The 27,165-nt window shown below is 41.4% G+C and overlaps 1 protein-coding gene across 2 annotated transcripts in view; it reads right to left on the bottom strand.

Moving 5' to 3' along the window:
• Positions 1-15,672: 15,672 nt before the first annotated feature.
• The window catches only part of PSIP1 (PC4 and SRSF1 interacting protein 1), a 66,855-nt gene continuing 55,362 nt past the window's right edge, over positions 15,673-27,165 (bottom strand). For both annotated transcript variants that reach the window (XM_075595798.1, XM_075595807.1), the window contains 3 exons: positions 24,927-25,143; positions 18,670-18,772; positions 15,673-18,135 (listed from right to left, as the gene is read on the bottom strand). In XM_075595798.1, the coding sequence (XP_075451913.1) occupies positions 18,072-18,135; positions 18,670-18,772; positions 24,927-25,143 (384 nt within the window). In that variant the 3' untranslated portion in view covers positions 15,673-18,071. The remainder of the gene's footprint in view (positions 18,136-18,669; positions 18,773-24,926; positions 25,144-27,165) is intronic.

Here is a 27,165-nt window from a genome sequence, read left to right as displayed (position 1 = left end):
TTGGGGTGCACGGTAAGAGAAGGAAGAGCAGCCGGACACTTTGTTGAGCCTTGGGACCATGAACAGTCTTTGGAGTCTGATCTCAGGTGATAGGTGCTGCATGTGGTAGGGGTGAGGAGCTTGTTCAGGTAGCTGGGTAGTTTGCCCATAAAGAATTTGAAGGCAAGACAGGAAAGGTGAACTTTGCGCCTAGACTCGAGTGATGACCAATCTAGTTCTTTGAGCATTTCGCAGTGATGTGTGTTATAGTTGCATTGGAGAACAAAACGACAAATTGAGTTGTAGAGGGTGTTAAGTTTGCTAAGGTGGGTTTGAGGTGCCGAGCCATATACTATGTCTCCATAGTCAATAATTGGCATTAGCATCTGCTGTGTGATACGTTTTCTGACCAGGAGACCTAGTTTGGCATAGGTCTTGGTTGTCAGGGTATCAATGTGCATTCCGAATGTTAAGTGGGAGTCAAACCATATGCCCAGGTATTTAAAACTAGTAACAGGAGTTAGGGTGGTGTTAGTGTTGGTTCTAATCTGGAGCTCAGTCGCTGGAAGCTTCAAAAATTTAGTCTTGGTCCCAAACACCATTGTTACAGTCTTGTCAGTGTTTAAAAACAGTTTGTTTTGGGAAATCCAGTTTTCGAGTCTGAAAAAGTCAGACTGAAGTATGTGTTGAAGGTCCGAGAGGCTATGGCTGTTTGCATATAGGATTGTGTCATCTGCATACATGTGTATTGAGGCTTCCTGACAAGCTGTGGGAAGATCATTGATGAACACTGAGAAGAGTAGGGGCCCCAGAACAGAGCCTTGCGGGGCGCCTCAGGTGATATCCAGGGGGTTAGAGTTAGAGCCAGAGATGGACACATGTTGGGATCTACCTGATAGGTAGGACTGAAACCAGTTTAAAGCATGCTTCCCTATTCCAGAGCTCTGGAGTTTGTTGAGAAGGATAGCATGATCAACAGTATCAAAAGCCTTTGCAAAATCTAGGAATACTGCACCAGTGAGTTGACCACGTTTCATTCCACACTGGATTTCATTGCAAACTTTTAGCAGGGTAGTTACGGTAGAGTGTTTGAGGCGAAAGCCAGTTTGGAATTGGCTAGGGAAATTTGTCTTGTTATAGTAATCGTTTAATTGGGAGTGGACACATTTTTCCATGACTTTGGATAGGATTGAGAGAAGGGAGATTGGTCTGTAGTTTGAGACAGTGTTTTTGTCCCCACTTTTGAAGATTGGGACAACTCTGGCAGCTTTCCAGGTCTTAGGGATATGGCCAGCAGACAGGATAGAGTTGACTGTGGAAGCAATTGGTTTGGCAATTGCTGGGGCACCAAGTCTTAGGAACCTAGATTGTGGTAAATTGGGTCCGCATTGGCTGCTTAGTTTTAATTTGAGAAGTGCTTGTCTAATCTCCTCTTCGGATACTGGGCCAAATTGAAAATTGTGGGCAATGTTGGGAGGGGGTGGGGCTATGTGGGTACTCCCAGGATGAGATTCAGGTTTGTGGTTTGGGTTGCGTTTTGCTAATAAGTTAGTAGCACACCCCACAAAGTAATCATTGAATGCATTAGCAATGTCGATGGGGTTTGTCAGAGTAATATCGCCCTTAGTGATATTACTTGGCTGTTGATGGTTAGAAGGCTGGAATATGTTGTTGATAACCTTCCAGAAGTTAGCTGGGTTTGATGTGTTCTGGAGGAGATTGTCAGAGTAATATTGTGCTTTTGTTTGCCTTGTGCACATGTTCTGCAGGCATCTGTAGTGATTGAGATTCTTGGTAGTGCCAGTTATTTTGTGGCTTTTCCACAAGGCATCCCTGAACTGGTAGAGTGCTATAAGGTCAGGTGTAACCCATGGAAGGTGGTCATCCCGTACCCTTATTTTGCGTAGTGAAGCATGGGTATCACAGAGTTTTAAGAACTCGGATTGGAAATAGTCGAGCACAGAATCAGGGTCAGGAATTAAATCGATTCTGTGCCAAGGGCAGTTGGTAAGGTCAGCCAGAAACTGTTGTGGGTTAAAGTTTCTAAATGTTCTAGTGAGGAGAACTTTATGGCTTGATTGGGGCGGTTTAATTTTCCTTACACAGTACACTAGTGCATGGTCACTGAAAATGTCAGGAAAGATGCCAGAGGATTGGATTCTGCTGGGATTTGAGGAGAGAATCCAGTCAAGCAAGGAATGGTTATGCGATTTCAGGTTTGTTCGTGTGGGTTGGGAAATGAGTTGCGATAGGTTAAGCAACTTGATTTGTGTGTGGATTTTGTGGTTTTTAGGGTCAAGCCAATTGAAGTTGAAATCCCCAAGAACTAGCAGCTCACTGTTCTCATTCTGAGAGGAAATGGAGCCAAGAAACTGGGTGATATCAGTCAGAGATTGTAGAGGGGCTTTAGGGGGGCGGTAGATGCCTGCAATAAGGACGGGCTTAGAGAAGGGGAGGCAGATTCTGCCAACTAGGATTTCAAAAGAGGTTGGTCTTGGGGGGCAATTTAACAGTGTAAATTGTAAGGTGTGTGTATATAAATTGGTAAAGAGCCCACACTGTATACAGCGCTTTACAAAAAGTGTGTGTGGAGTCGGAGTGTATATCAATGGTGTGGGTAGGTGTGGAAATGTAAGAGGCTGTAGCATTATTAAAAGTGTGTGTAGCTACTATGTGATCCCTATTGGTATATAGGGATTGAATTGCATAGAGTATTTGTATGTGTAAGAGACAGCTGTGTGTGCATATATAGTGTAGTATGTATGGACATGCTCTTTAGCACTCATGGGAAGAGAGATCTCTCATGTCAGTAGTGACTCATAAAACTTCGGTCTCGGTTTAGGCCATCGCTAAGTGTCCCAAACAGTTATATATAGTGAAGATATTTTAGTATGTATTAATTGCTCAGCCACGTTTGATATATATGGTTGAGTGCCCTTATAATACCCAGTATGTTGATAGGGTTTAAAAGGATGTTAAAATGTAGGATCCAAGAACACATTAGAAATATACGTTAAGGCTTTCTATTACATCGTGTGTCTCGCAATAAAAAAACATTTTCAAGACCCCAACGTATTGATAAAGGGTGTTGGACATGTTTCGAAAGATCAAAGAGGTGGAGATAGACTCAAGAAAATATCTTGGGGAGGAGGTGCACGAGGGTTATTTTCCCAGGTCACCCAGATGAATGTACATAGCACATCTCCAATAGCTCCCAAGGAAAAAGGAGAACAATGAGGTCTGGGCTTTGTCGAAAAGAACCATAGATAAATAAAAAAGAGGTGGCAAAGAACATACCCTAGATCAGGCCTGCAAAACTCCAGTCCTCGAGGGCCACAAACTGGCCAGGTTTTCAGGATATCCCTACTTCAGCACAGCTGGCTCAATTAGTGGCTCAGTATGACTGAGCCACTAATTGAGCCAGCTGTGCTGAAGTAGGGATATCCTGAAAATCTGGCCTGTTTGCGGCCCTCGAGGACTGGAGTTGTGCAGGCCTGCTCTAGATAGATGGTCCACTTAGTCCTCATCATGGAAGACCCAAGTGTTTGTGAAGGTGGTGCAGCACCAGCCTGTCCCGCACAGAGTTGCTACCCCCTGCTTCAGCCATTTTTCACTTTCACTGTACTGTTTTGGATGACATGGTCTTCTGTAGGTGCTCAAAATAATGGCCTGAGATATTTAATTTACTTTCCCTCTGCACTAGCATCATCTCGTGGCATCTGTGTGAACTACAAAAGATGTAAAACAGCACGGGTCTACCGCAGGAAAGGATTAATTGCTGTGGGAAATTGGTTTTCTGACTGTGAACACAGGGGAAAGCAAGATTGACTACATCTGTATAATTCTTTATAAATTTATATTTTGGCATAAAAAGCATGAAAAGAAAGGAGTGTGGAGGCTGACCGTTTAATGGGGATGAATGAAAAATAAAAATGATTTGTGAATATTTGCCTGCATAAAAATGTTAACATCGCATTGGCAGTTTGACAATTTGGTGTACATATTTTTGAAGTTGAAGCACAGATTAGGTGGGTGAAGAGGTTCTAATTCTTACCCCAAACAATTTTCTTTCAATTAACAAAAAAAAAAAAGGGCCGGATGATAGAGGCAAGAAGAATAAGACAAGAGTGGGCCAACTTTACTCCCTGCGCACCGCTGCTGGCGGTCCCCTCACCTCCGCGCCCCCCCTTACTCCCGCTCCGGCGTCATGACGTCACGTTGCCATGGCGTCGTGTTTGGGAAGCCGCCGGAGCCAAGGTAAATAAAGGTTTACAGATGCCCTGCGGCTCCCCAGGCACTTAATTTAAGTGCCGCCGGGAAGCGTGCGGGGCCTCTGTAAACCCGCGCTCCCCGCAGTCAGTCTCACGCCCCCCCGGGGGTCGCGCCCCCCAGTTTGCGCACTGCTGATCTAGAGGATGGTGAATACATCTTTGCTCCACATAACGGAAAGTGAGTTGTCTCAGCCTCACATAGTCTTAGTTAGCTTGTGACCGCACATACCCACTGAGCTCACCCCAACTAACAGTGTTCATGCAAAACAGACAGTACACCCTTATGAAATGCCATGCGAAGCAAGCAGCCTGTTCACGGGCACTTTTTTGAAATCCCTCTCCTGGCTTCCGATAAAACTCCGTAACACTATTCCTCTCTTGTAAGGTTAAACACTCTTCTGCCCTCCTTACATCTCAGTCCTAATTTCTCGTTACATACCTGCACGACTCCTGCGTTCTGCTCAAGGATTTCTTCTGTCTACCTCTGTTGTATCTAAAGCCATCTCCTGTCTAAAACCTCTCTCAGTGCCCCATGCCTCCGGAATGCCCTTCCCCTTAATATTCCACTCTGTTACCTAATCTGTCTTGATTTCACTCACTGGTGTCACTGGGATGGTGGTGGTGAGAGTGGTTGAGGAGAAGTACCTGAGATACATTACTTCCCGCAGAAATCCTTGAAGGGGTAGACAGTGGTGCCTGCCTGGGTCCTTCGGGGAATGTTTAGCGGTAATTCTCCAAATGTCACCCAGAGCAGGATCCTCGTGCGTGAAAGAAGATGCGAATGTAGAGGATTACTGAAGGTGCCTCCCAAATGCCAATGATTGCACTACATTACACCTTGCTTATATTACTCAACGTTTTTAGAGCCTTTAGACAACTCTCTTCTCCTCTATACTCCTGGTATCCGTAACATAAATCAACACGCACAAGTCTAATCCACACCGACTCTTCTGTCTTTGACTCCCTACTCAGACCACCCTCTGCTGCCTGTTCTTCTTCCTTCATCTCACCTCTGGACTTGGCCGACTATTTCAAGGAAAAGGTGGAATCCATATGTCAGGCCATCCCCTCTGTTTCCTCCTGCCACACTAGACCTCTTCCTCACTCTCCTCCCGCATTCCTTGACTCTTTATCCGCTGTCACAGAGGAGGATGTGTAGTTGCTGATCTCCTCTTCTCCCTCTACCATCTTCCCTCTTGGCCCCTATCCCTCCCATCTCCTAAAACCTCTTGCTCCTACTATAATCCCTACGCTCACACACATTTTTAACTCCTCCCTTTACTCTGGGACCTTTTCCTCCTCCTTCAAACATGCAACAGTTATACCATTACTCAAAAACAGCAAGCTTGACCCTACCTGTCTTTCTAACTTTTACCTGTCTCCCTCCTGCCTTTTGCCTCTAAATTCCTTGAACATCTTGTATTCCTCGCTTGCTCCATTTTCTCAACACCTATTCACTCCTAGACCCTCTACAATCTGGCTTCCGCACTGCTCACTCCACTGATACAGCCCTCACTAAAATAACATGACCTTCATCCTGCCAAAGACAGAGGTTATTTACACTCTGCTCATATTACTCGACCTCTCTGCAGCATTGATACTGTGGATCACCTGCCTCTCCTTCACATTCTCCATACTCTTGGCATTCGTAACAAAGCTCTATCCTGGATCTCCTCTTACCTCTCCCAGCGACTTTCAGTGTCTCTTTTGCTAACACCTCCTCCTCTGTCGATCTCTCAGTTGGGGTACCCAAGGGTTCTGTCCTGGGACCTCTTCTCTTTTCTCTTTACACAATCTCTAAGCCACCTAATCACATCTCTTGGGTTCAAATATCACCTCTATGCTGATGACACAAATTTACGTTTCTACCCCTGACCTTACACCTGCTGTGCAGACTAAAGTTTCTGAATGTCTCTCGGCAGTATTATCCTGGATGGCCCTTCGCCAACTTAAACTTAACATGGCAAAAATAGAGCTCCTCATACTTCCTCCCAAACCTTGCCCTATTTCCTCCTTCCACATTACTGTTGGAAGTACTATCATTCACCCAGTAGCCCAAGCACGCTGCCTAGGGGTCATACCGACTCCTCTCTCACATTCAAAAGGTAGCAAAAAACGATTGTTTTTTCCTCCACAATATTACCCAGATACACACTTTCTTCTGTTGCTCGACTGCAAAAACTCTGACACTGACCCTCATTTTCTCCCATCTCGACTACAGTAACCTCCTGCTGTCTGGCCTTCCTGCCTCTCACCTGTCTCCCCTACAATCTATACTAAATGCTGCTGCCAGAATCACTACCATTTCCGTGTCTGCTGAAATCTCTCTCATGGCTTCCTATCAAATCCCATATCACACACTTAATTCTCCTCCTCACTTTTAAAGCTTTACACTCCTCTGCTCCTCCTTACATCTCAGCCCTAATTTCTCGCTATACACCATCCCGACTCTTGCGTTCTGCTCAAGGATGTCTTCTGTCTACCCCTTTTGTATCTAAAGCCCTCTCCCGCCTTAAACCTTTCTCACTTACTGCCCCACACCTCTGGAATGCCCTTCCCTCAATATCCGACTAGCACCCTCTCTATCAACATTTAAGACCCACCTCTAAACACACCTGCTTAAGGAAGCATATGAATAGCTCCATGGCTGATAATTAACACCTCATACATTAACCTTGGCCCCTTGCAGACGCACTTACCAGAATCCCTCCTATTGTCTCTACGTTCTTCCTACCAACAAATTAATTGTAAGCTCTTCGGAGCAGGGACTCCTTTTCTTAAATGTTTCTTTTATGTCTGAAGCACTTCTCACCTTTATGCGTTATTTATATGCTTTTCACGTACATAACGGGTGTTATAAATAACAATAAATAAAGACAACATAGCTTGATCCTGGATTTCCTTTTACCTCTCCTATTGTACTTTGTCATTTGCTAACACCTCCTCCATAATCTATCTTTGTGGGCGTACTGTACCTCAGGGGTCTGAGACCCATCTTAACCCACACCTCTTTAACAAAGCATATGGCTAGCTCCATTGGCTAATACTATACATCTCATATGCATGGCCCTTGATCCCTTGCAGAAACACTAGAACACCCTCCTACTGTCTCTTAAGTTCTCCTCATCTTATCACGTACATGGTGCAGGGACTCCTTTTCCTAATGTCACTTTAGGTCTGAAGCACTTATTCCCAATATGTATTATATAATTGTCAAATGTACTAAGGCTGTGAAGTGCTACACTATGTACATGGATGGTGCTATACAAATAAAGTTATACATACATACTGTGATGGTGTTTTAGTGCAGTCGTTCACAGGCTGCAATATCACAGGATGTAGACCCCCATGGTGTCCCTCACTATGCCATTGCATGGTAATTCAAAGCATGCTCACACAAGTTGGTCCCTCCAGACAACCACACCTATGTGATGCCTGCAGGCTCTGGGAGCAGGATAAAATACCAACTTGGGACTACATCCATGACATCTGGGAGAGGAACCACTGCACTCTTCCAACTAACCTTCCCACAAAGCTCATTAGAAGAGCCATCACCACCAATGTCACCCTCGCCTTTTCCAGCAACGACTGGCGCACCAACCCAGTTAGATCAGGAACAGGGACTAGTAGTCAGGTGTTACAGCTGATACCAGAACAGGGACACAGATTCAAAACTGGTTATCAGGGTCCACCACCTGACATGCAACAGATGCTGCTGCATTTCCTGCTTGCATATCTGTTAAAATGTGCTTGGGCATAGTAAGCAGTCACTGTTACTAGCGAGACAGAATCGGATAATGACAAAAGATATAGTTACATAGTAGATGAGGTTGAAAAAAGACATACGTCCATCAAGTTCAACCTATGCTAAATTTAAACAACAGATACTTTATCCTATATCTATACTTCCTTATTGATCCAGATGAAGGCAAACAATAAACCCCAGTGTCATGTCATCCAATGATATCTCATAAGGGGAAAAATAAATTCCTTCCTGACTCTAAGAATTGGCAAATTGGATTATTCCCTGGATCAACATCCTTCCCATGTTTGCTTATTTGGTATATCCCTGTATACTTTTCCTTTCTCAAAAGATGTCCAACCTTTTTTTGAACAAATCTATTGTATCTGCCATCACAGTCTCCATGGCTAATGAATTCCACATTTTTACTGCCCTTTCCTTTGTTGCTGGTGAAATCTCCTTTCCTCCAACATTAAGGGATGCCCCCGAGTCCTTTGTACTGCCTTGGATGAATAGTTCTTTTGAAGGCTCCTTGTACTGTCCCCGAATATATTTGTATATAGTTATCATATCTCCTCTTAGACCCCTCTTTTGTAATGTAAATAAATCTAATTTAGCTAGACTGTCCATCCCTTTTATTAATTTGGTGGCTCTTCTCTGCACTCTCTCTAGTTCCATAATGTCTTTTATAAGGAGTGGTGCCCAAAATTGTACTCCATATTCAAGGTGTGGTCTTAATAATGCTTTGTAAAGGGGCATAATTATGTTTACTTCCCTTCCTTCCATTGCCCGTTTAATGCAAGATAAGATCTTGTTTGCCTTTGCAGCTACTGCATGACTTTGGGCACTATTGCTAAGCCTGCTGTCTACAAGCACTCCTAAATCCTTCTCCATCAAGGATTCCCCCAATATATCTCCATTTAATTTGTAAGTCGGCAGTTTATTCTTGCATCCCAAATGCATAACCTTACATTTATCTGTATTAAACCTCATCTGCCATTTACCTGCCCAAGTTTCCAGTCTCTCCAAGTCCTTCCTGCTCTGATACTACTACATTACCCAATTTAGTATCATCAGCAAAGATGGAGACTTTGCTCTCAATGCCAACCTCAAGGTCATTAATAAACAAGTTAAAAAAGCAGTGGTCCCAGTTCCGATCCCTGAGGTACTCCGCTCACGACCGTAGCCCAACCTGAAAAAGTTCCATTTATGACAACCCTCTGTTGTCTGTCCTTCAACCAGTTTTCAATCCAGGTGCATATATTTTTACTGAGTCCAATTTCTTTATTTTGTACACCAATCTCTTGTGTGGAACCGTATCAAAAGCCTTTGCAAAATCTAAGTAGACCACATCAACTGCATTACCCTGGTCTAAATGCCTACTTACCTCCTCAAAGAAACAAATAAGGTTAGTTTGGCGTGATCTATCCTTCATAAATCCATGCTGACTATTACTAATAATTTTGTTTTCCATTAGGTATTCCTGAATATTATCCCGTATTAAACCTTCAAGTATTTACCCCATTATTGAAGTCAGGCTTACAGGTCTGTAATTCCCCGGTTGTGTTCTAGCTTCCTTTTTAAATATAGGCACCACATCTGCTTTACGCCAATCTTGTGGTACTGAGCCTGTGCAAATTGAGTCCTTGAATAATAAATGTAATGGTTTGGCTATTACTGGACTTAACTTCTTGAGAACTTTGGGTGTATGCCATCGGGGCCAGGTGCCTTATTTACTTCAATTTTTTCAAGCTGCCCATGAACTTCTGCCTCAGTTAACCAATTGTTCATTAATATGGAGGTTGTGGCTTCCTCCTGTGGCCCTACAATTGAAATCGATTCTTCCATGGTAAATACAAAGGCAAATAATTTGTTTAATACCTCTGCTTTTTCCTTATCCCTAATAATCTGCCTGCCCATCTCACACTGAAAAGGTCCTATATTTTCTTTTCTCTTTTTTTGTTACTTAGGTACTTAAAGAACTTTTTAGGGTTGACCTTACTTTCTATTGTAATCCTTTTTTCATTATCCATTTTGGCTAATTTGATTGCCCTTTTGCAATTTTTGTTACATACCTTATAATTCTGATATGATGCCCGTCTCTTCTGAAATAGAAATATACACTCTATAATTATAGCTGTATATCAAGCGGCGCCAGATCATAGACAGACAAAAAAATGTAAATGGTATACTTATTGTCCCGCAGCTACAGTCCAATGGAGGCTATTCAATTTCCTCCCAAAATAGACAATAGAGAAGAAGCAGAGTCCTCCAGCGCGTAGACTTTAAGTCTTCTTCTCCTCAATATGTGTAGAGGGGAGATATAGAGAAAACACAGAACACAGACACAGGTATAACACGTTGATATTGTAGAAAATCAGAATAACCATTGAGTTATAGAGCTTGACACTTGCCTGTGCCTTCCTCTCACCACATGCACTTTTCCATATTCTCTTCAGCAGTGGCTTAAAGGAGAAAAGAAAAACAGCATGGCATAAAAATGTTTTATTAAATCAACACACACAGTTAAAATCATACTCACAAGCGGCCATATGTGTATGCTTTATGAGTAAGCTTCCAGCGTATCTCCTCAGGTACAGTCCCTCCACGTTATTCCCAATCCTGGAGATGCCCACTTGGACGCCTTCTCAGCTTCCAATCGCCGGTTTACTGCGTGCAGGGGTTCCTCAAGGATTGCGCGCAACCTTGGTTCACCTCCCTTTTTGCAAGATAAGATCTTGTTTGCCTTTGCAGCTACTGCATGACTTTGGGCACTATTGCTAAGCCTGCTGTCTACAAGCACTCCTAAATCCTTCTCCATCAAGGATTCCCCCAATATATCTCCATTTAATTTGTAAGTCGGCAGTTTATTCTTGCATCCCAAATGCATAACCTTACATTTATCTGTATTAAACCTCATCTGCCATTTACCTGCCCAAGTTTCCAGTCTCTCCAAGTCCTTCCTGCTCTGATACTACTACATTACCCAATTTAGTATCATCAGCAAAGATGGAGACTTTGCTCTCAATGCCAACCTCAAGGTCATTAATAAACAAGTTAAAAAAAGCAGTGGTCCCAGTTCCGATCCCTGAGGTACTCCGCTCACGACCTTAGCCCAACCTGAAAAAGTTCCATTTATGACAACCCTCTGTTGTCTGTCCTTCAACCAGTTTTCAATCCAGGTGCATATATTTTTACTGAGTCCAATTTCTTTATTTTGTACACCAATCTCTTGAGTGGAACCGTATCAAAAGCCTTTGCAAAATCTAAGTAGACCACATCAACTGCATTACCCTGGTCTAAATGCCTACTTACCTCCTCAAAGAAACAAATAAGGTTAGTTTGGCGTGATCTATCCTTCATAAATCCATGCTGACTATTACTAATAATTTTGTTTTCCATTAGGTATTCCTGAATATTATCCCGTATTAAACCTTCAAGTATTTACCCCATTATTGAAGTCAGGCTTACAGGTCTGTAATTCCCCGGTTGTGTTCTAGCTTCCTTTTTAAATATAGGCACCACATCTGCTTTACGCCAATCTTGTGGTACTGAGCCTGTGCAAATTGAGTCCTTGAATAATAAATGTAATGGTTTGGCTATTACTGGACTTAACTTCTTGAGAACTTTGGGTGTATGCCATCGGGGCCAGGTGCCTTATTTACTTCAATTTTTTCAAGCTGCCCATGAACTTCTGCCTCAGTTAACCAATTGTTCATTAATATGGAGGTTGTGGCTTCCTCCTGTGGCCCTACAATTGAAATCGATTCTTCCATGGTAAATACAAAGGCAAATAATTTGTTTAATACCTCTGCTTTTTCCTTATCCCTAATAATCTGCCTGCCCATCTCACACTGAAAAGGTCCTATATTTTCTTTTCTCTTTTTTTGTTACTTAGGTACTTAAAGAACTTTTTAGGGTTGACCTTACTTTCTATTGTAATCCTTTTTTCATTATCCATTTTGGCTAATTTGATTGCCCTTTTGCAATTTTTGTTACATACCTTATAATTCTGATATGATGCCCGTCTCTTCTGAAATAGAAATATACACTCTATAATTATAGCTGTATATCAAGCGGCGCCAGATCATAGACAGACAAAAAAATGTAAATGGTATACTTATTGTCCCGCAGCTACAGTCCAATGGAGGCTATTCAATTTCCTCCCAAAATAGACAATAGAGAAGAAGCAGAGTCCTCCAGCGCGTAGACTTTAAGTCTTCTTCTCCTCAATATGTGTAGAGGGGAGATATAGAGAAAACACAGAACACAGACACAGGTATAACACGTTGATATTGTAGAAAATCAGAATAACCATTGAGTTATAGAGCTTGACACTTGCCTGTGCCTTCCTCTCACCACATGCACTTTTCCATATTCTCTTCAGCAGTGGCTTAAAGGAGAAAAGAAAAACAGCATGGCATAAAAATGTTTTATTAAATCAACACACACAGTTAAAATCATACTCACAAGCGGCCATATGTGTATGCTTTATGAGTAAGCTTCCAGCGTATCTCCTCAGGTACAGTCCCTCCACGTTATTCCCAATCCTGGAGATGCCCACTTGGACGCCTTCTCAGCTTCCAATCGCCGGTTTACTGCGTGCAGGGGTTCCTCAAGGATTGCGCGCAACCTTGGTTCACCTCCCTAGCTCCGTCCCTCGCTTGGGACTCAGTCTGCGCATGTGTCACCGGTTCTCGTGCTGATTGGGCTGAGTTCTGTTCCTTCCAAGTACGGTGGCGTACAAAGTCCAAAATCCACTAAATGCATTTCGCCAAAGGCTTCCTCAGTGGTGTATGGGTTCACTGATTGTACAGCATACTTATACTGCTTGCTTTTACGCTATTGGCTGCAATCAGCTTGTACATACGTAGCTGAAGCAAGCAGTCCTGTGTTTACCATATAATGCTCATGCCATTTTAGTAAACTTAAAAGAAAGCATGAGCATTATATGGTAAACACAGGACTACTTGCACAGACCGAGTTCCAAGTGAGGGACGGAGCTAGGGAGGTGAACCAAGGCTGCGCGCAATCCTTGAGGAACCCCTGCACGCAGTGAACCGGCTATTGGAAGCTGAGAAGGCGTCCACGTGGGCATCCCCAGGATTGGGAATAACGTTGAGGGACTGTACCTGAGGAGATACGCTGGAAACTTACTCATAAAGCATACACATATGGCCGCTTGTGAGTATGATTTTAACGGTGTGTGTTCATTTAATAAAATGTTTTTATGCCATGCTGTTTTTCTTTTCTCCTTTAAGCCACTGCTGAAGAGAGTATGGAGAAGTGCACCTGATGAGAGGAAGGCACAGGCAAGTGTCAAGCTCTATAATTCTAAGGTTATTCTGATTTTCTGCAACATCAACGTGTATTATACCTTTGCCTGTGTTCTGTTTTCTCTATATCTCCCCTCTATACATATTGAGGAGAAGACTTAAAGTCTTCGCGCTGGAGGACTCTGCTTCTTCTCCCCCATCTTTTCTGACTTAAAGAATCTAAACGCCTGCCTCTTCTTTTCTATTTCCTCCCCTACCTGTTTATTTAGCCACATTGGTGTTGACTTATTTCTTTTGTACTTATTACCCCAGGGTATACACTGATAAATGTGCTTTTCTAACAATGTTTTAAAGACTGCCCATTTATCTTCTACATTTTCCCTGCAAAAGCATCATCCCAGTGTATTACTTGTAGATTAGACCTGTTTATTAAAATCTGTCTTTCTAAAGTTTAAGGTCTTTATTGAACCCAAGTAATCTGTTTTTTTGATAATTTATTTCAAATGAGACCATGTTATGATCACTGTTACCCAAATGTTCCAGGACTTGAATATTACTTCTACATTGTTTGATACCAAATCCAGTATGGCCCCTCTCCTAGTTGGTTCCTCAATAATTTGGTCATATATTTGTGTTTAAACACCCCCAAAAACCTGTTCACTCTTGTTGTAATGCTAATCTCATTGCCCCAGTCTGTCTGGATAATTAAAATCACACATTATGCAAACATCACCCAGTTTTGATGCCTTCTCCATTTCAAAAAGGTATTTCAGCTTCCTCAATCTCAGATATTTGGTGGTTTATAGCATATTCCTACAAACATTTTCTTTGTACTTTTACCTCCACTGCTAATTTCTATCAACAAGGTCTCTACATTTTCATCATTCCCTTCATAAACATCTTCCCTTATAATAGGTTTTAGATCCGGCTTAACATATAAGCATACTCCACCTCCTTTTCTATTTGCTCGATCCCTCCGAAAAAGGGAATAATTCTCTAAATTAACTGCTCAGTCATAAGTTTCATCCCACCATGTTTCAGTAATACCTATGATATCGTACTTCTCCCTTGTAGTTATTAATTCAAGCTGCCCCATTTTATCTGTCAGGCTTCTTGCATTAGCAAGCATGCATTTAAGTTTTTTTTCAGCCTGTACTATTATATTATCTTCTCCTTCCTTTCTGCACCAACTTGGTTTAATCTTTAGAAGTTTTCTAGTATGATCTGTCTTTAATGAGTGCCCCGCTGCTTGTCAGATGAGACTTCTCATGGCCCAGACAGAATCTCACCAGAAAGAGCCAGCAAATCCTAGTACTAACCTTCCGATTGGCCAGCTGCAAGTTCCACCCCTTTGCATGCATTAGGGGCAGAGCTATATCATCCTGACGTGGTGTGCCCTTATTGGCCCTCCTACAAACAAGCACCCCGATTGGTGCATGTAGGCAATGCATGCAGAAGTTAAGACAGGAGACTTGCTTTGGGAAAATAACAGGATTTTATTCAGCCGACGTTAACAAAGTATAGATTTTTCCTAGCCCAAGTCCAGCTTCCCAGCATATTAAAGTACATATACATCTATAGTTACCATGTGTCCCTATGCATCTGGGACATATACATATGGCCTGCATGCCCTGGTGTCCTGAGACATCAAGGACACGTGGTGTGTACGCAGACCACTTTCCTGCCTTTTAAACCCTAGCTAGGCTCAGCTGGACTCGGTAGTTGTCCTGCCTTCCTCCAGGCCGTGATTAGCTATTACCTGGCCGACACCCAACAGCTATAACTATTAACAGGCTTGCTTGTTACAGTGAAACTTTGTCCATACTCTCGTGGTCAGTACAGGTATGTCCAAGGCGCTTTCCTGGCAGGCGTAGTACTGTGTACTGGTGACTCGCTGTGTTGGTTACCGTCAGTTTGGCGTGACCAGCCTTTTCCGTGATGGCCATCCGTCACACCTGCCATAACCTTATTGCGTCTGGTGAAAGTACTATGGAAAAGTGGGTATTGATCCAACCTAACTGACAAATGTCGCACTGTTCCTTTGTCACTCACAATTCTACAGGGAGATCACCAGATTTCCAGTGCGGTGATTTGTTCACAATGTTTCCAATGTCTAGCACTTACCCTCTAACTGTGCACGCAATGTCTTGTATATAATGTATACCTTGTTCACTTATGTAACTGTATTTGTAACCATGTATTATTTGTCACCTTAACTCTATGCCCAGGACATACTTGAAAACGAGAGGGAACTCTCAATGTATTACTTCCTTGTAAAACATGTTAGAAATAAATACCCTGTACATTGATTTCATATTCACTAGTTTAATGTGGATTTTAGTATAGTGCCAATTCAAGTCTTCAGCACTATATAATACAAGAAATAACATTCCTTAACACAAAATACATTTATAAACTACTTTATTTGAGCCTCCAATACAAAAGCACAACAAAATCTGTTTTACAGCGCATCATATTTACATAGCAGGCTTACTTTGCACAATGTATGACCACCAAATAAAAATAACCTAGGGTTTTGGTATATACTGTATATATATATATAAAAAAAAAAATTCAGCGGCACGTAACAAACAATTTTCACTGCTATATAAAAAATATACTGCCCTTTCTTAATTGTCTGCACATACAACGTGGAACAAACAATTGGCGAACTGTTAAGAATAACTGAAGGCAAGTGAGACAACCCCTTCAGTGCTGGAGGTGCCTACCTTGTATTGCAAAGTAATATCGTGCAGGCCCGTGAAGCTACAATGGGGTTGAGAATACAGTTCAACAAAGCCATTTTAAAGTAGTATGGTAACACTTTCTGTTCTTATACATACATTTATTCCCATAGGGTTGTAAAAATCACACATCTTAAAAATACCATGATTGCACTGGCAAACACAGACAGGAGGAATGAAAGAAGATTCACAAGTTTTCAGGGAGGAGGCAAGGAGGCATTATTTGCAATCACTATGTAGTTACAACAACTGCAATACTAAAAAGGTTCATTGCTGTCAGAGTGCAGGATATTTATTTTCTTCCCTGCTTTGGCAGAAAAAACAAACAAAAAAAAAACAGTGAAAAGGGGACAATAAAGCTGAAACACATTTGTAAAAGACAAGAATAAAGGAGGAAAATAAAAAGATTTTACACTGGGGTGGAGGCTCCACCTTGTGGTCAGTCTTCAAATGACATACAAGTGTTGTCAGTGTTTGCTTTCAGTGATCCCTATTCAAGGTGGCGACTTGTTGGGCAAAGCATAGTTAATGAAGCATTCACTTCCATTCAATGCATTGTTAACAGTGTTACACCATTTCTCATTGTACTGAGAAGTACTTTCTGTGCATGAACAGTAACTGCACTGATATGCTGTATATAGGTGAAACAAGATTACAGATGGTTAAGAAAGTGCTGCATGGCCAATGTTTCCATTGATTGCATAAACTACACATTTTGAACACTATAGAATGTCTCCAATATAAGTACTGTGGTGTGATTATATATATATATATATATATATATCTCAAATAAAAAAAAATCACCTGTGAGCACATTCACATGTTTTAGACAGGTCTGCAACCCTGCCTTTCACCATCACCCAGTGCTTCTACTGCAGCAAGGGATTGTGGGAAATGACATGTAAATGAGCACACTGTCACCTTTTGCCTGAAATCTAGTTTTACACGGAACCCTTATAAGCTAATGCGCGCATGTGTGTGCGCACGATTATATATATATATCATCACCTTGACAAAGGTCCCGTTTGAGTACCGAAACGTTGGATATGATGTTTTGTTGAATAATACATGATTTTTGATATTCATTTGGAGTACTGCCTCTGATATTCGTCCACGTGCGGTATCGTATTTATTTGTACAGGATTTGCACCCATTCTTTCTATTCAGACGGAGTGCCTATGGTTCTTTATTACCTGATTTTTATATATATATATATATATATATATATATATATATATATATATATATATATATATATATATATATATATATATATAATAGAGAGAGATATCTCTATATCTCTCCTTGAAGTTGAAAACAAATGATTCATTACAGAATTTCAGGGTACTGCACAATTTGTTTTGATCCTTTCTGCTGTATATTTTCAACCTCAACGTATACACAGCTATGATTAAGTGTGTGGCAAAGGAGCAAAATTATAATTAAAGCAAATACTCCAAAATAATTCTCGTCTGACATATTTTATGCATGCAGTCTATCTTGTAAGAAGAGAAAAAAAGAATCATGGCAGGATTTGCTATTGCTGCTGTCTAACAGCTTAATGGTCAGCCTAGAAGCTGAATATCCATAAGGTTACCCAATAGCACTTCGGTTAACTGTATGCAGAGAGTTGCAAATAAACGGTTTTGGAAGTACAGGGTACAAGTCCTGAAGACAGTTTGCCTGAAAGTTTAGTAAACCGATCAATACTGCACAAATAAAAAAGATAAAAGGCTGCCTTCTTGGATATCTAGATGGCACTCCCTCTTGGCAAATTTAAACCTTGTAATCCTACGTACCCAGAACGGTAGAAATATGGGTTAAAAACACTGCCCAAAGACCACTATGCAAAAGAAAGACAACAAAATCTTTTTATTTTCCCCATCAACAAAAAAATAAAAGGCCTTGCCTCCTTTGAACGCTAAATCTTTTTTACATTTTTATTTCAAACACCAAAATACTGTAGTTATAAAATTATTTAAAACGATAGCAGTCTAAAAGGTTTCCGCTGTAAAACAGCCACATCAGCCCTTTCCAAAAGCAGGTCCTCCTGCTGTCTTCAGTCGTCGGAATCGTCGCTCGTGTGTTTGCTGGGCTCAGTCCCTTTTGATCCACCAAGTGTACTGAAGATGAAGAAAGAAAAAGGAAAACAAAAACAAATTAGCAGGTAAAATGTAATCAATCTCCCTCGGTGCTCTGCAGTCTTTAGACTCTCCTGAAGTACTGTATACTGGTTAACACACGACAAGCAGTCTATTAAAATCCTTCCCAAGAATGTCTTGGTTTGGTCACAAAGCATAAATGTCAAAATGTAGCTTATAGACACAGTAGGGAAAGTATGAAGGCACTAGCCTGTATAGGTAATGCTCGACCAATAGAACTGCGCTAGATCAGTATACATTTTAGGCAAATAGAGAGCATGAGATATTTTGGGTGGGACTAGCTGCAAAAGGCCACGAGATACATGGGAATGTTGTTTTGTCTCCTCCTTTTAAAGGAAGTTTTTTTTTTTTTTTTTTAAAGGAGGGGAGGGGTGGATGTTGTTCCTGTGATGTCCAGGGGTGTTCCCATAAAGACACAAATGAAAAGGGGAGCCGTGGCATCTATAGCTTAAATATATGTGGTAGGAATGCCGAGTGTTAAGTTGAAGGCCTCACCGTTTGGAGGTCTTGCCTTCTTTATCTTCGCTTTCCTCACTGCTATCTCCATTCTGCTGGGCTTGGTCTTGAGAGTCCCGGCCACCATTCACAGCCTTTGCATCTGTGAAGGGGAGAAACAGATGAGACCAATAAACAGGAGGGTGGTTTAGCAGGACAGCAACGGTCTTACCAGACTACAGATGGCAGATAAAGAAAGAAAAGCAGTAGGAACAAAAATCCTAGAAAACAGATGGCAGGTGAGAAACAATTATGTTCAACTTATTAGTATTAGTTCTAGTACATAGAGAACAATATTTATTGGAATGCCTTTTACCGTTTATGATTTAATGACTGTTTCTTAGTAGAGAGCCCTCTGCGGTGTAGGACTGTGATTTAGACAGACTAAGGCCTTTTTTCACAGGACACACATCAATATACAGAATCGTGACGCTCTACCCGACAGACAAAGTCACCACTAGGAGGATCCCAAGAGCTCAAATTTCAGACTTCGTGAAATACAGATAAATCCATGATCATTGCATTCTCAGAAGACTTGTTTTAATTTTTTTTCTTATTTCTCTATAGTTTTCTCAACACATACAGTAGGTGCAATATGATATAAAAGGAAGAGGGGGTTTGTGCCGAGCATGCACGTTACAAGTGAAACGTCTTTGTGTTGTCACTGAAATTGTATTTGGTTATGATTTTGATGGAATGAAAGACTGGAGTATAATTATTTTTTTCCCAGCAGACATTTCCATAGCATCAGTTGGAACACATGATACAATTGACTGATAACTAAAGCAGATGCATATATTTTGGATTGTAAAGTATCTAAATGCCGTTACTCTCAAAAAAGTATTTCATGCAATCAAAATCATAAAAATCAAATGACAATTTCAGTGACAAAATGCAAAGAAGTTTGACTTAAAATGCGTGTGCTCTGCACACACCGTTTTTTTTTTTAAATAATCAATACGGTTACTATATGGTATTAATCTGTATTCAATTCATGTATTATATGTTTACAGACCTTGCATCTTTTGCACTTCTCCATTTTTTATTATAAATGGTAGATTTGTAAAAGTTTTGCCATTTGCATTTCTATATTTGTACTCACTGGGAATTCCTGTAATAACACTGTACCTTTTGTTTGTTTATGTGTACACACACAAAAGAGAGGGAGGGGTGAGTGGTGGGGTGGTTGCCCTCTCTGCACATGCGTCGGCGACATTGGCCACCTCTGCGCATGCGTGGCAGGCAACAGGCACTACTGCGCATGCGTGGACTCCAAGGAGATTGGTGCCAGGTGCCAGCAAAGAAGTTTCACTTAAAAAAGGTACATAAGCAAATACAAGGAGTTCATCTGAATTAGCTAGTGTTTCTCTTGTAAGACACCACCACTTGTTGATACATGCTATGTGAACAATTGAGTGGCCAGTCCCTGGCTAAAAAACAAAAAACAAAAAGGTGTGTGTGGCGAGCAAGCGCATTTTAAGTTTTGTTGTCACTGAAATTGTAATTATACTCTCAAAAGTTTTTCATTCAATCAAAAACATTAAAATCGAAATAGAATTTCAGTGACAAAACACAAAGAAGTTTCACTTAGAATGTACGTGCTCAGCACAGACCCTGTTTTTTCTTTTTACATATGCAGTTACGGTTACTGTATAGCCAAAGATATTTTTTGTGCTCAACAATAATACCCAAATTTACCACACTGTGCCAAGCCATAGGCCATCATGCAGCCCATTCAAGTGGCTAGGTTATATGTTGGCTTGCATCTTAGCACCTCTTGGTATATGTGACCCATAGTCCTAGAAGCTTGAAAATAGGTGTGTTTGTAGATGTGACCCCTAGTCCTAGAAGCGGGTGTCTGTGTGTCTCTCTCCCATCTCTCCTCCCTCCCCCCCCCCCCACCCGCCGTTAGCAGTTAGAGTCGGTTACTCACAAGTGCGAGTTTTAAACAAGCAGTAATTGGAACACCGGCATTGCACACAACATGGTCAATCCTGTATACATCTGCTACAATGTTTAGTGTTGTCCAGTGCAGTGGATTTAAGGGATAGGGACAGCTCTAAGGCTGGTACAGTAGCATTCTTTGTCTTTCAAAGGTATTGCCAGTATATAGGGGTGGGGAAGGCAGGATTGTTCACACCATAGACTTTAATGTGCGGTTGAAGAAGTGGTGTGAAAGAGGGATTTGGATTTATTGGATACACCGAATCTACCTGCAGGTAGATAGGCAATAGATATACATATATTAAAAAAAAAAAAAGAGGACGACTTGCATTTATTTTAAGGGGAATCAGAACACTCATTGAGCAGTTCAGATGCTTCATTAGAAAGTATTTAAACTAGCTGAGGGGGGCAGTGACATGCTATATATATAAAATAATAATAGGACTGGGGCATAGCTATACCAGGCTAAACTATATTTAGAAACGACATGTTAGGAAGAAAGGGAGGAGGAGTTGCCCTTGAACCTGCAAAAAGGTACATGCCAGATTGAAGTCAGAAGCAAGTACATCCTGGACCTCACCAGCAATTGGCGAGAGCCGGCTCGTAATGAAGTAACCCTAGACTTAAGGACATTTTACAGTAAGTATTAAGTCTCCTGTATAATCACAGCAACATAACAGAACTCAGCATTCTGGTTTAAGCACATAAAAAGAAAAAAGTTTATTATGAATACGGTATATATACTCGAATACAAAAATAGTACAAAAATAGCGGTGACGTCAAATAAGTTATATCTTCACAGATGGTTGCATAATTATTATTTTCCTCGTGTTCACCCTGTCTGATCTTGGTGGTATATCTTCTCTCTGTGTAATCCTTCTCCCATCTACTTAATAAATCTGCCATTACTGTATTTATCCAGAGAATATCCCTCGGTCAAACCTTCCTTAATCCAATACTATGACCAAATATGGCATGTTTTCTGGAAAGATATCTGAGCTCCTGTTAATCCAACATGTCATACCTGATAAGGACCTACCCACCCTCCATACAAGGTAATAAACTAGTTCTCATCAGTTTTGATTACCTCAGCATATCATCGGGAAACTATCTGTCGCTGGCCTTTCCCCAGTCATCACGAGAGCCGTATGGCCTCCCTATCTATTCATAGATTCTTCTGGTTAGAATAAGCTATCCACACCCCTTTTACTTAAAATACTTCACTTGTAATGAGATCTATAGAAGACTGACATTATCCTAAGTAAGAAGATCTTCGGAACTTATTCTAGTGTCAGGAAGAATAGGAAATATGGCTAATTTATTCTAAGATCTCTCTTCAACAGTTGTCTTATAATCAATCAGATTCTATTCATAATTGTAGGGGGAAATACTCTGTCTCCATTGGTAAGTGTAAGAGATTGTATCAGATGTACCTGTGATAACTGGGTTTCAGTGATCAACCAATGTGGTTTAGTATAAAGACAGAGGCAGAGTCACGCCACACAAAAATAAAGGAAGGATAGCTTTTCAGATCTGGGATGGCAGTGTCGTCGTTTGCAAACTCACAAACACGGTTCGTGGACAATAAGTAGTTTATTGCCTGTACAGATTCAGAGTATGATCATACACACAAAAGTCAATGAGACTCTCTGCCAGGGGAGTGTCCAAGCAGGCTTTATATACATTTTAGATTCCTTTGTTTAAAATAGGTTACTAGGCAGAATATAAAAAAAAAACAAAAACAAAACAAAGTTTGCGCACCCCTGATCTACAGCATAAGCCTCCTCCTTACACCTCAGCCCTAATTTCTCGCTATGCACCATCCCGACCCTTCGCTTTCTGCTCAAGGATGTCTTTTCTCTACCCCTTTTGTATCTAAAAACCTTCCCCACCTTAAACCCTTCTCACCGACTGCCCCACACCTCTGGAATGCTCTTCCCCTCAATATCCAACTTGCACCCTCTCTATCCACATTTAAGACCCACCTCAAAACACACCTGCTTAAGGAAGCATACGAGTAGCTCCATGGCTGATAATTAACACCTCATACATTAACTTTGGCCCCTGGCCCCTGGCAGATGCACTTACCAGAACACCCTCCTACTGTGTCTGTACATTCTTTCTACCAACAAATTAGATTGAGAGCTCTTCGGGGCAGGGACTCATTTCATAAATGTTACTTCTATGTCTGAAGCACGTCACCCCTTTGTGTTATTTATATTTGTTATTTATAGGATTGTCACGTGTATTACTGCTGTGAAGCGCTATGTACATTAATGGTGCTATATAAAGACATACAATAAGCCTCATCAGAGAAGACTACAGGACATCGTAATACCGCAATGATAAAAATCTGACTGTCGATATGGGAGATTATATATTACAGTGCTGACTTCTGTGGTCAGAAGTGCAGCTTTCAAGCTGCCATGCTGTGAAGTGTCACTGCCTCTCTCTCTTCTTGCTTCTGAATGCAAACTCAGAGTGAGGAGGGTAGGGGACAGCGAGGAGGGTGGGGGAGGGGGAAGAGCGACGAGGGTGGGGGAGGGGGAAGAGCGTCTGGCAGCACAGGGAAAGCATGTGCAGCAGTGAAAGGTAACTCCTCACTTTCTTTCTGTTAACCACTCCATCTGCCCTCCCTCAGTGGCACTTAACCCCTCCACCCCCACCTTTCCCCATGGTCTCAAACCACATTAAAAATGAAGTAAAACAGATTCTTTGCCCATTCTTAAGAAAATGTGTTATCAAATGAAAACACATTTCTTAAGAATTGTCGAACAATTGGTTCCATATTTTCTAGATGAGGCGATTTTAGGGAGATGGATGGAGTGTGGGTGAGAAAATGGGAAGAGCAGACATGGAAAGGGTTTGGAAATAAAGGGCCCTTCGTTCTAGTAAATCCAAAGTACGTCTTTTCTTTTGGGAACACTTTATTTAGATTTACTAGAACATGTTCAGACTTTTTTTTTAATCAGGAAGAAGAAAGATGCAGGCACAAGGTCTTAATCTTCATCAAATTTATTGTGCCAGTGAAACCAACGTTTCGGCAGGACAGAGCTGCCTTTTTCAAAGTGAGGGCTACATAATAATGGTACCAATACTCATTTATACCCCATGTGTATCAGAACGTGTATTTATTTTGAGAAAACTTTATTTAGATTTACTAGAACATGTTCAGATTTTTTTTAATCAAATAATTATTGCGATAAATGTATTGATATCGTTATTATGGGCGTTTTTTTTGTTATATCACAACCTTACATACAGCTTAGCCTTAGAGGATAGAAGGAAGAGGGGGGATATGATAGACACTTTTAAATATAAAAAAAGGGATTCGACAAAGTACAGGAGAGAATGATAATCCAAAGAGAGAAGTACTAGAATGAGAGGTAAATCTCTGAAGCTGGAGGGTGCCCGGCTAAGAGGAAAAGTGAATAAGTATGTCTTCACGGAAAGGGTGGGGGATTTGCAGAATAGCCTCCCAACAAACGTGGTAGGGGCTAATACAGTAAGGGAATTAAAACATGCATGGAATAGGCATACGGCTTTCCTAAATATGAACGAAAGTCAAGGATAAAATAGGGTCTGAGGTCTTACAGACAGTGGTTTTTCTTCCTAAAGCTAGTTTAACAAAAAATTGACTATACTGAGAATCCATTGGACCCATGGTACTTCAAAAGCAGACCATGATTTATAAATGAGCTCTGGTAAACTATAATCAGTACTGTGACACAAGTCAGTAATAAAACCAATCAAAGATTTAGCATTAAATATATTCACAGATTTGACCCTTTCACAGGATTCCAGGCACAAATTGGGGTTTACCGAGGCTATTGGTATTTACACGAGACAACAACTTGGCTCTTGTTAAAACAAATATACATTTCTAGGACAACGCTATAATGCAATGTACTCTGATAAAAGCAATTCTTAAGACAGGTAAGCAATTTGACACAGAAATCCCATATGAAGCTTAAAATGATTTTATCTTATAACAAAGGAAATAAAGTGTTGCATTTTATACACCACCTACTGCTAGAATGATTACGCACTTAAAGCAACAATATCCACACAACGTTTTTCTTTCAGTCATCTGAACGGGGGAGTTTTTATGGAACATAACCGCAACAGTCTTCCTTCCAGAAGACCCCCGGTTCAGCAATGATTAAATACTGTTGGTTCTGACTTTTTTTCCCCCTCCACACTCTCTCTCCTCCCTCCTTCCCACCCACACAACCAGAAGTCACAATTCCCCCTACAGAACTGCAATAGTGACATGAAATAAGTGTTCCTTGGTGGCTACTGCCCATGCTAACCTGTATTCTGCTCCTTATCCATCTTCTTGTGAGGCCCCCTCTTCCCAAGCTCCTTCGCTTTATTTGCTTCCTCATGCTGCTTTTGCTCTGCTAGGGACTTGTTCAGGACTTGGGTTATGACAGAGTCTCCTTCTCCGACCAGGAACATGTTCTTGAACTTGTTGTACAGCATTGTGGCCTTTTCCATAATCACCTGGCTGGCTTTGAATCTACGAATCTGTGGAGAGCAAACATTAAATCCTATGACAAAATATTGTTCTCCTGTAGAAGAAACCAACCAATTTGTAGTACACACATCTTATATATATATATAAAAAAAAAAAACAAACAAAAAAACCCCACTTTTTAATGATTGAGTCTCTCTATAATGTCCAGGTTTTTTTTAATTAATGAATTCATTATATTGCAAATGAAATAATGCAAATAAAACTTAGAGGCAATAAGACCATATTTACTTTGAGGAAAACATGAAGGCAGGAGGATCAGGAGCGCAAATACATTCAGATTATGTGGGGGGGGGGGGGGGGGGTGAAGAAGAAAATATATAGTGCAATATGCTGCGACTAGAAGATCGGAGGAGACGACTTAGTCGGTTGTATGGAGTAACCAACTCAGACGCTTCTTTCGAGGCCACTCAGGGTCTGTTGGTGGAAAGGAAAACTGCAGCAGTCCCTCCTTCTCTGTATTGCCTTCTGTGACGGCCGTCCACAGGGGAAGATATTAAAATTCAGGGACGGGTTTAACCATATAGGTCCTGGGTCCAAAGCAAATTCCCCACACTTTTCAGGGGTCTTCAACGTAGCTGTACAGGTCACCCTGCGCGTTTCACTCACCAGGAGTTTCTTCAGGGGTTTAATCTGTATTATTAGTGTGTCTCCTTTTTATGTCCCTCCTCGATCGCGGCAAAAATGTGACGTCATCACGTATGACGTCATGACGCACGGGACGTCACGCATCATGATAGCAACGATAGTAAACAACGAAGTCCTCAGTATAGCTTTCCCAGAGTGTGATGAGATATACAAGAGGCAGGACTTGTCTGGCTGTTGCCTAATGGCTGTCTTAAAGGTATAGCCACTGCCTCTTGTATATCTCGCCACACTCTGGGAAAGCTATACTGAGGACTTCCTTTTTTACCATCGTTGCTACCGTTACCATTCATGACGCGTGACGTCATGTGCGTCATACGTGATGACATCACGTTTTCGCCGCGATTGACGAGGGACATACAAAGAATGAGATAATAATACAGATTAACCCCTGAAGACGCTCCTGGGGAGTGAAACGCGTAGGGGTACTGTACAGCTGCGTTGAAGACTCCTGAGGTGTGTGGTGAATTTGATGTGGACTCAGGACCTATATGGTTAAACACTTCCCTGAACTTCAACATCTTCCCCTGTGGAGGCAATTCAGAGAAGGAGGGACCGCTGCAGTTTTCCTTTCCACCAACAGACCCCGAATGGCCTCGCTGCCTGTATCATCTATTCATTTGTGAGTGTAATACTTTGTTCCCATTTTGTTTAGAAAAACGATCTGCATTATTTTGTGTCCTCTCTCTCTTTTCCACATGGGAATTCTACCCACGCTATTCATCTGATTCAGAGGACGCCTTCTGGGAACACCGAAAGAAGCGTCTGAGTTGGTTACTCTATACAACCGCACTTTCTGCCTTTATTATCTTCCAAATTGTGAGTGAGATACCTACTAAGTCTCATCCTCTGATCTTCTAGTCACAGCATATTGCACTATATATTTTCTTCTCCCCCCCTCCTCCTCTCCCCCCCATCTCCTCCTCCTCTCCCCCCCTCCTCTTCCTCCCCCCCCCACATAATCTGAATGTATTTGCGCTCCTGATCCTTCTCCCTTCGTGTACCTGTTTGGACTTGGATCAAGTCCGATTCCGGAGCTGCACTACTTCCAGTTATATATATTTAGTATCACTGGTAGGCTTATTGGGTCCTAATTCACTAAATGGTATGTGCACTTAAATCAAACTTTTTTTTTACATTTACCAAACACCTAAACTCATAATACAACAGCATTAATAAAAAAACAAGGGGAGGATTGGGGAGTGATCACAGGGCCACACTAATTGAGTAAAGTGAAAAAGTATATAATAATAATGGTAATTGTAAATGTGGGTGCAAACTGTGAACTGATAAGTGAATCAGGCAAAAGAAGGGGGAAGGGGAACACAAAATGAATGAGTCCCCTAAAGAATTCACTAACTGCACACCTA

This window comes from Ascaphus truei, chromosome 1 (genome assembly GCF_040206685.1).
Source record: "Ascaphus truei isolate aAscTru1 chromosome 1, aAscTru1.hap1, whole genome shotgun sequence".
Lineage (NCBI taxonomy): Eukaryota > Metazoa > Chordata > Amphibia > Anura > Ascaphidae > Ascaphus > Ascaphus truei.
Note: the sequence above shows the minus strand (reverse complement) of the source record. Positions and strands in the feature narration are given on the sequence as shown.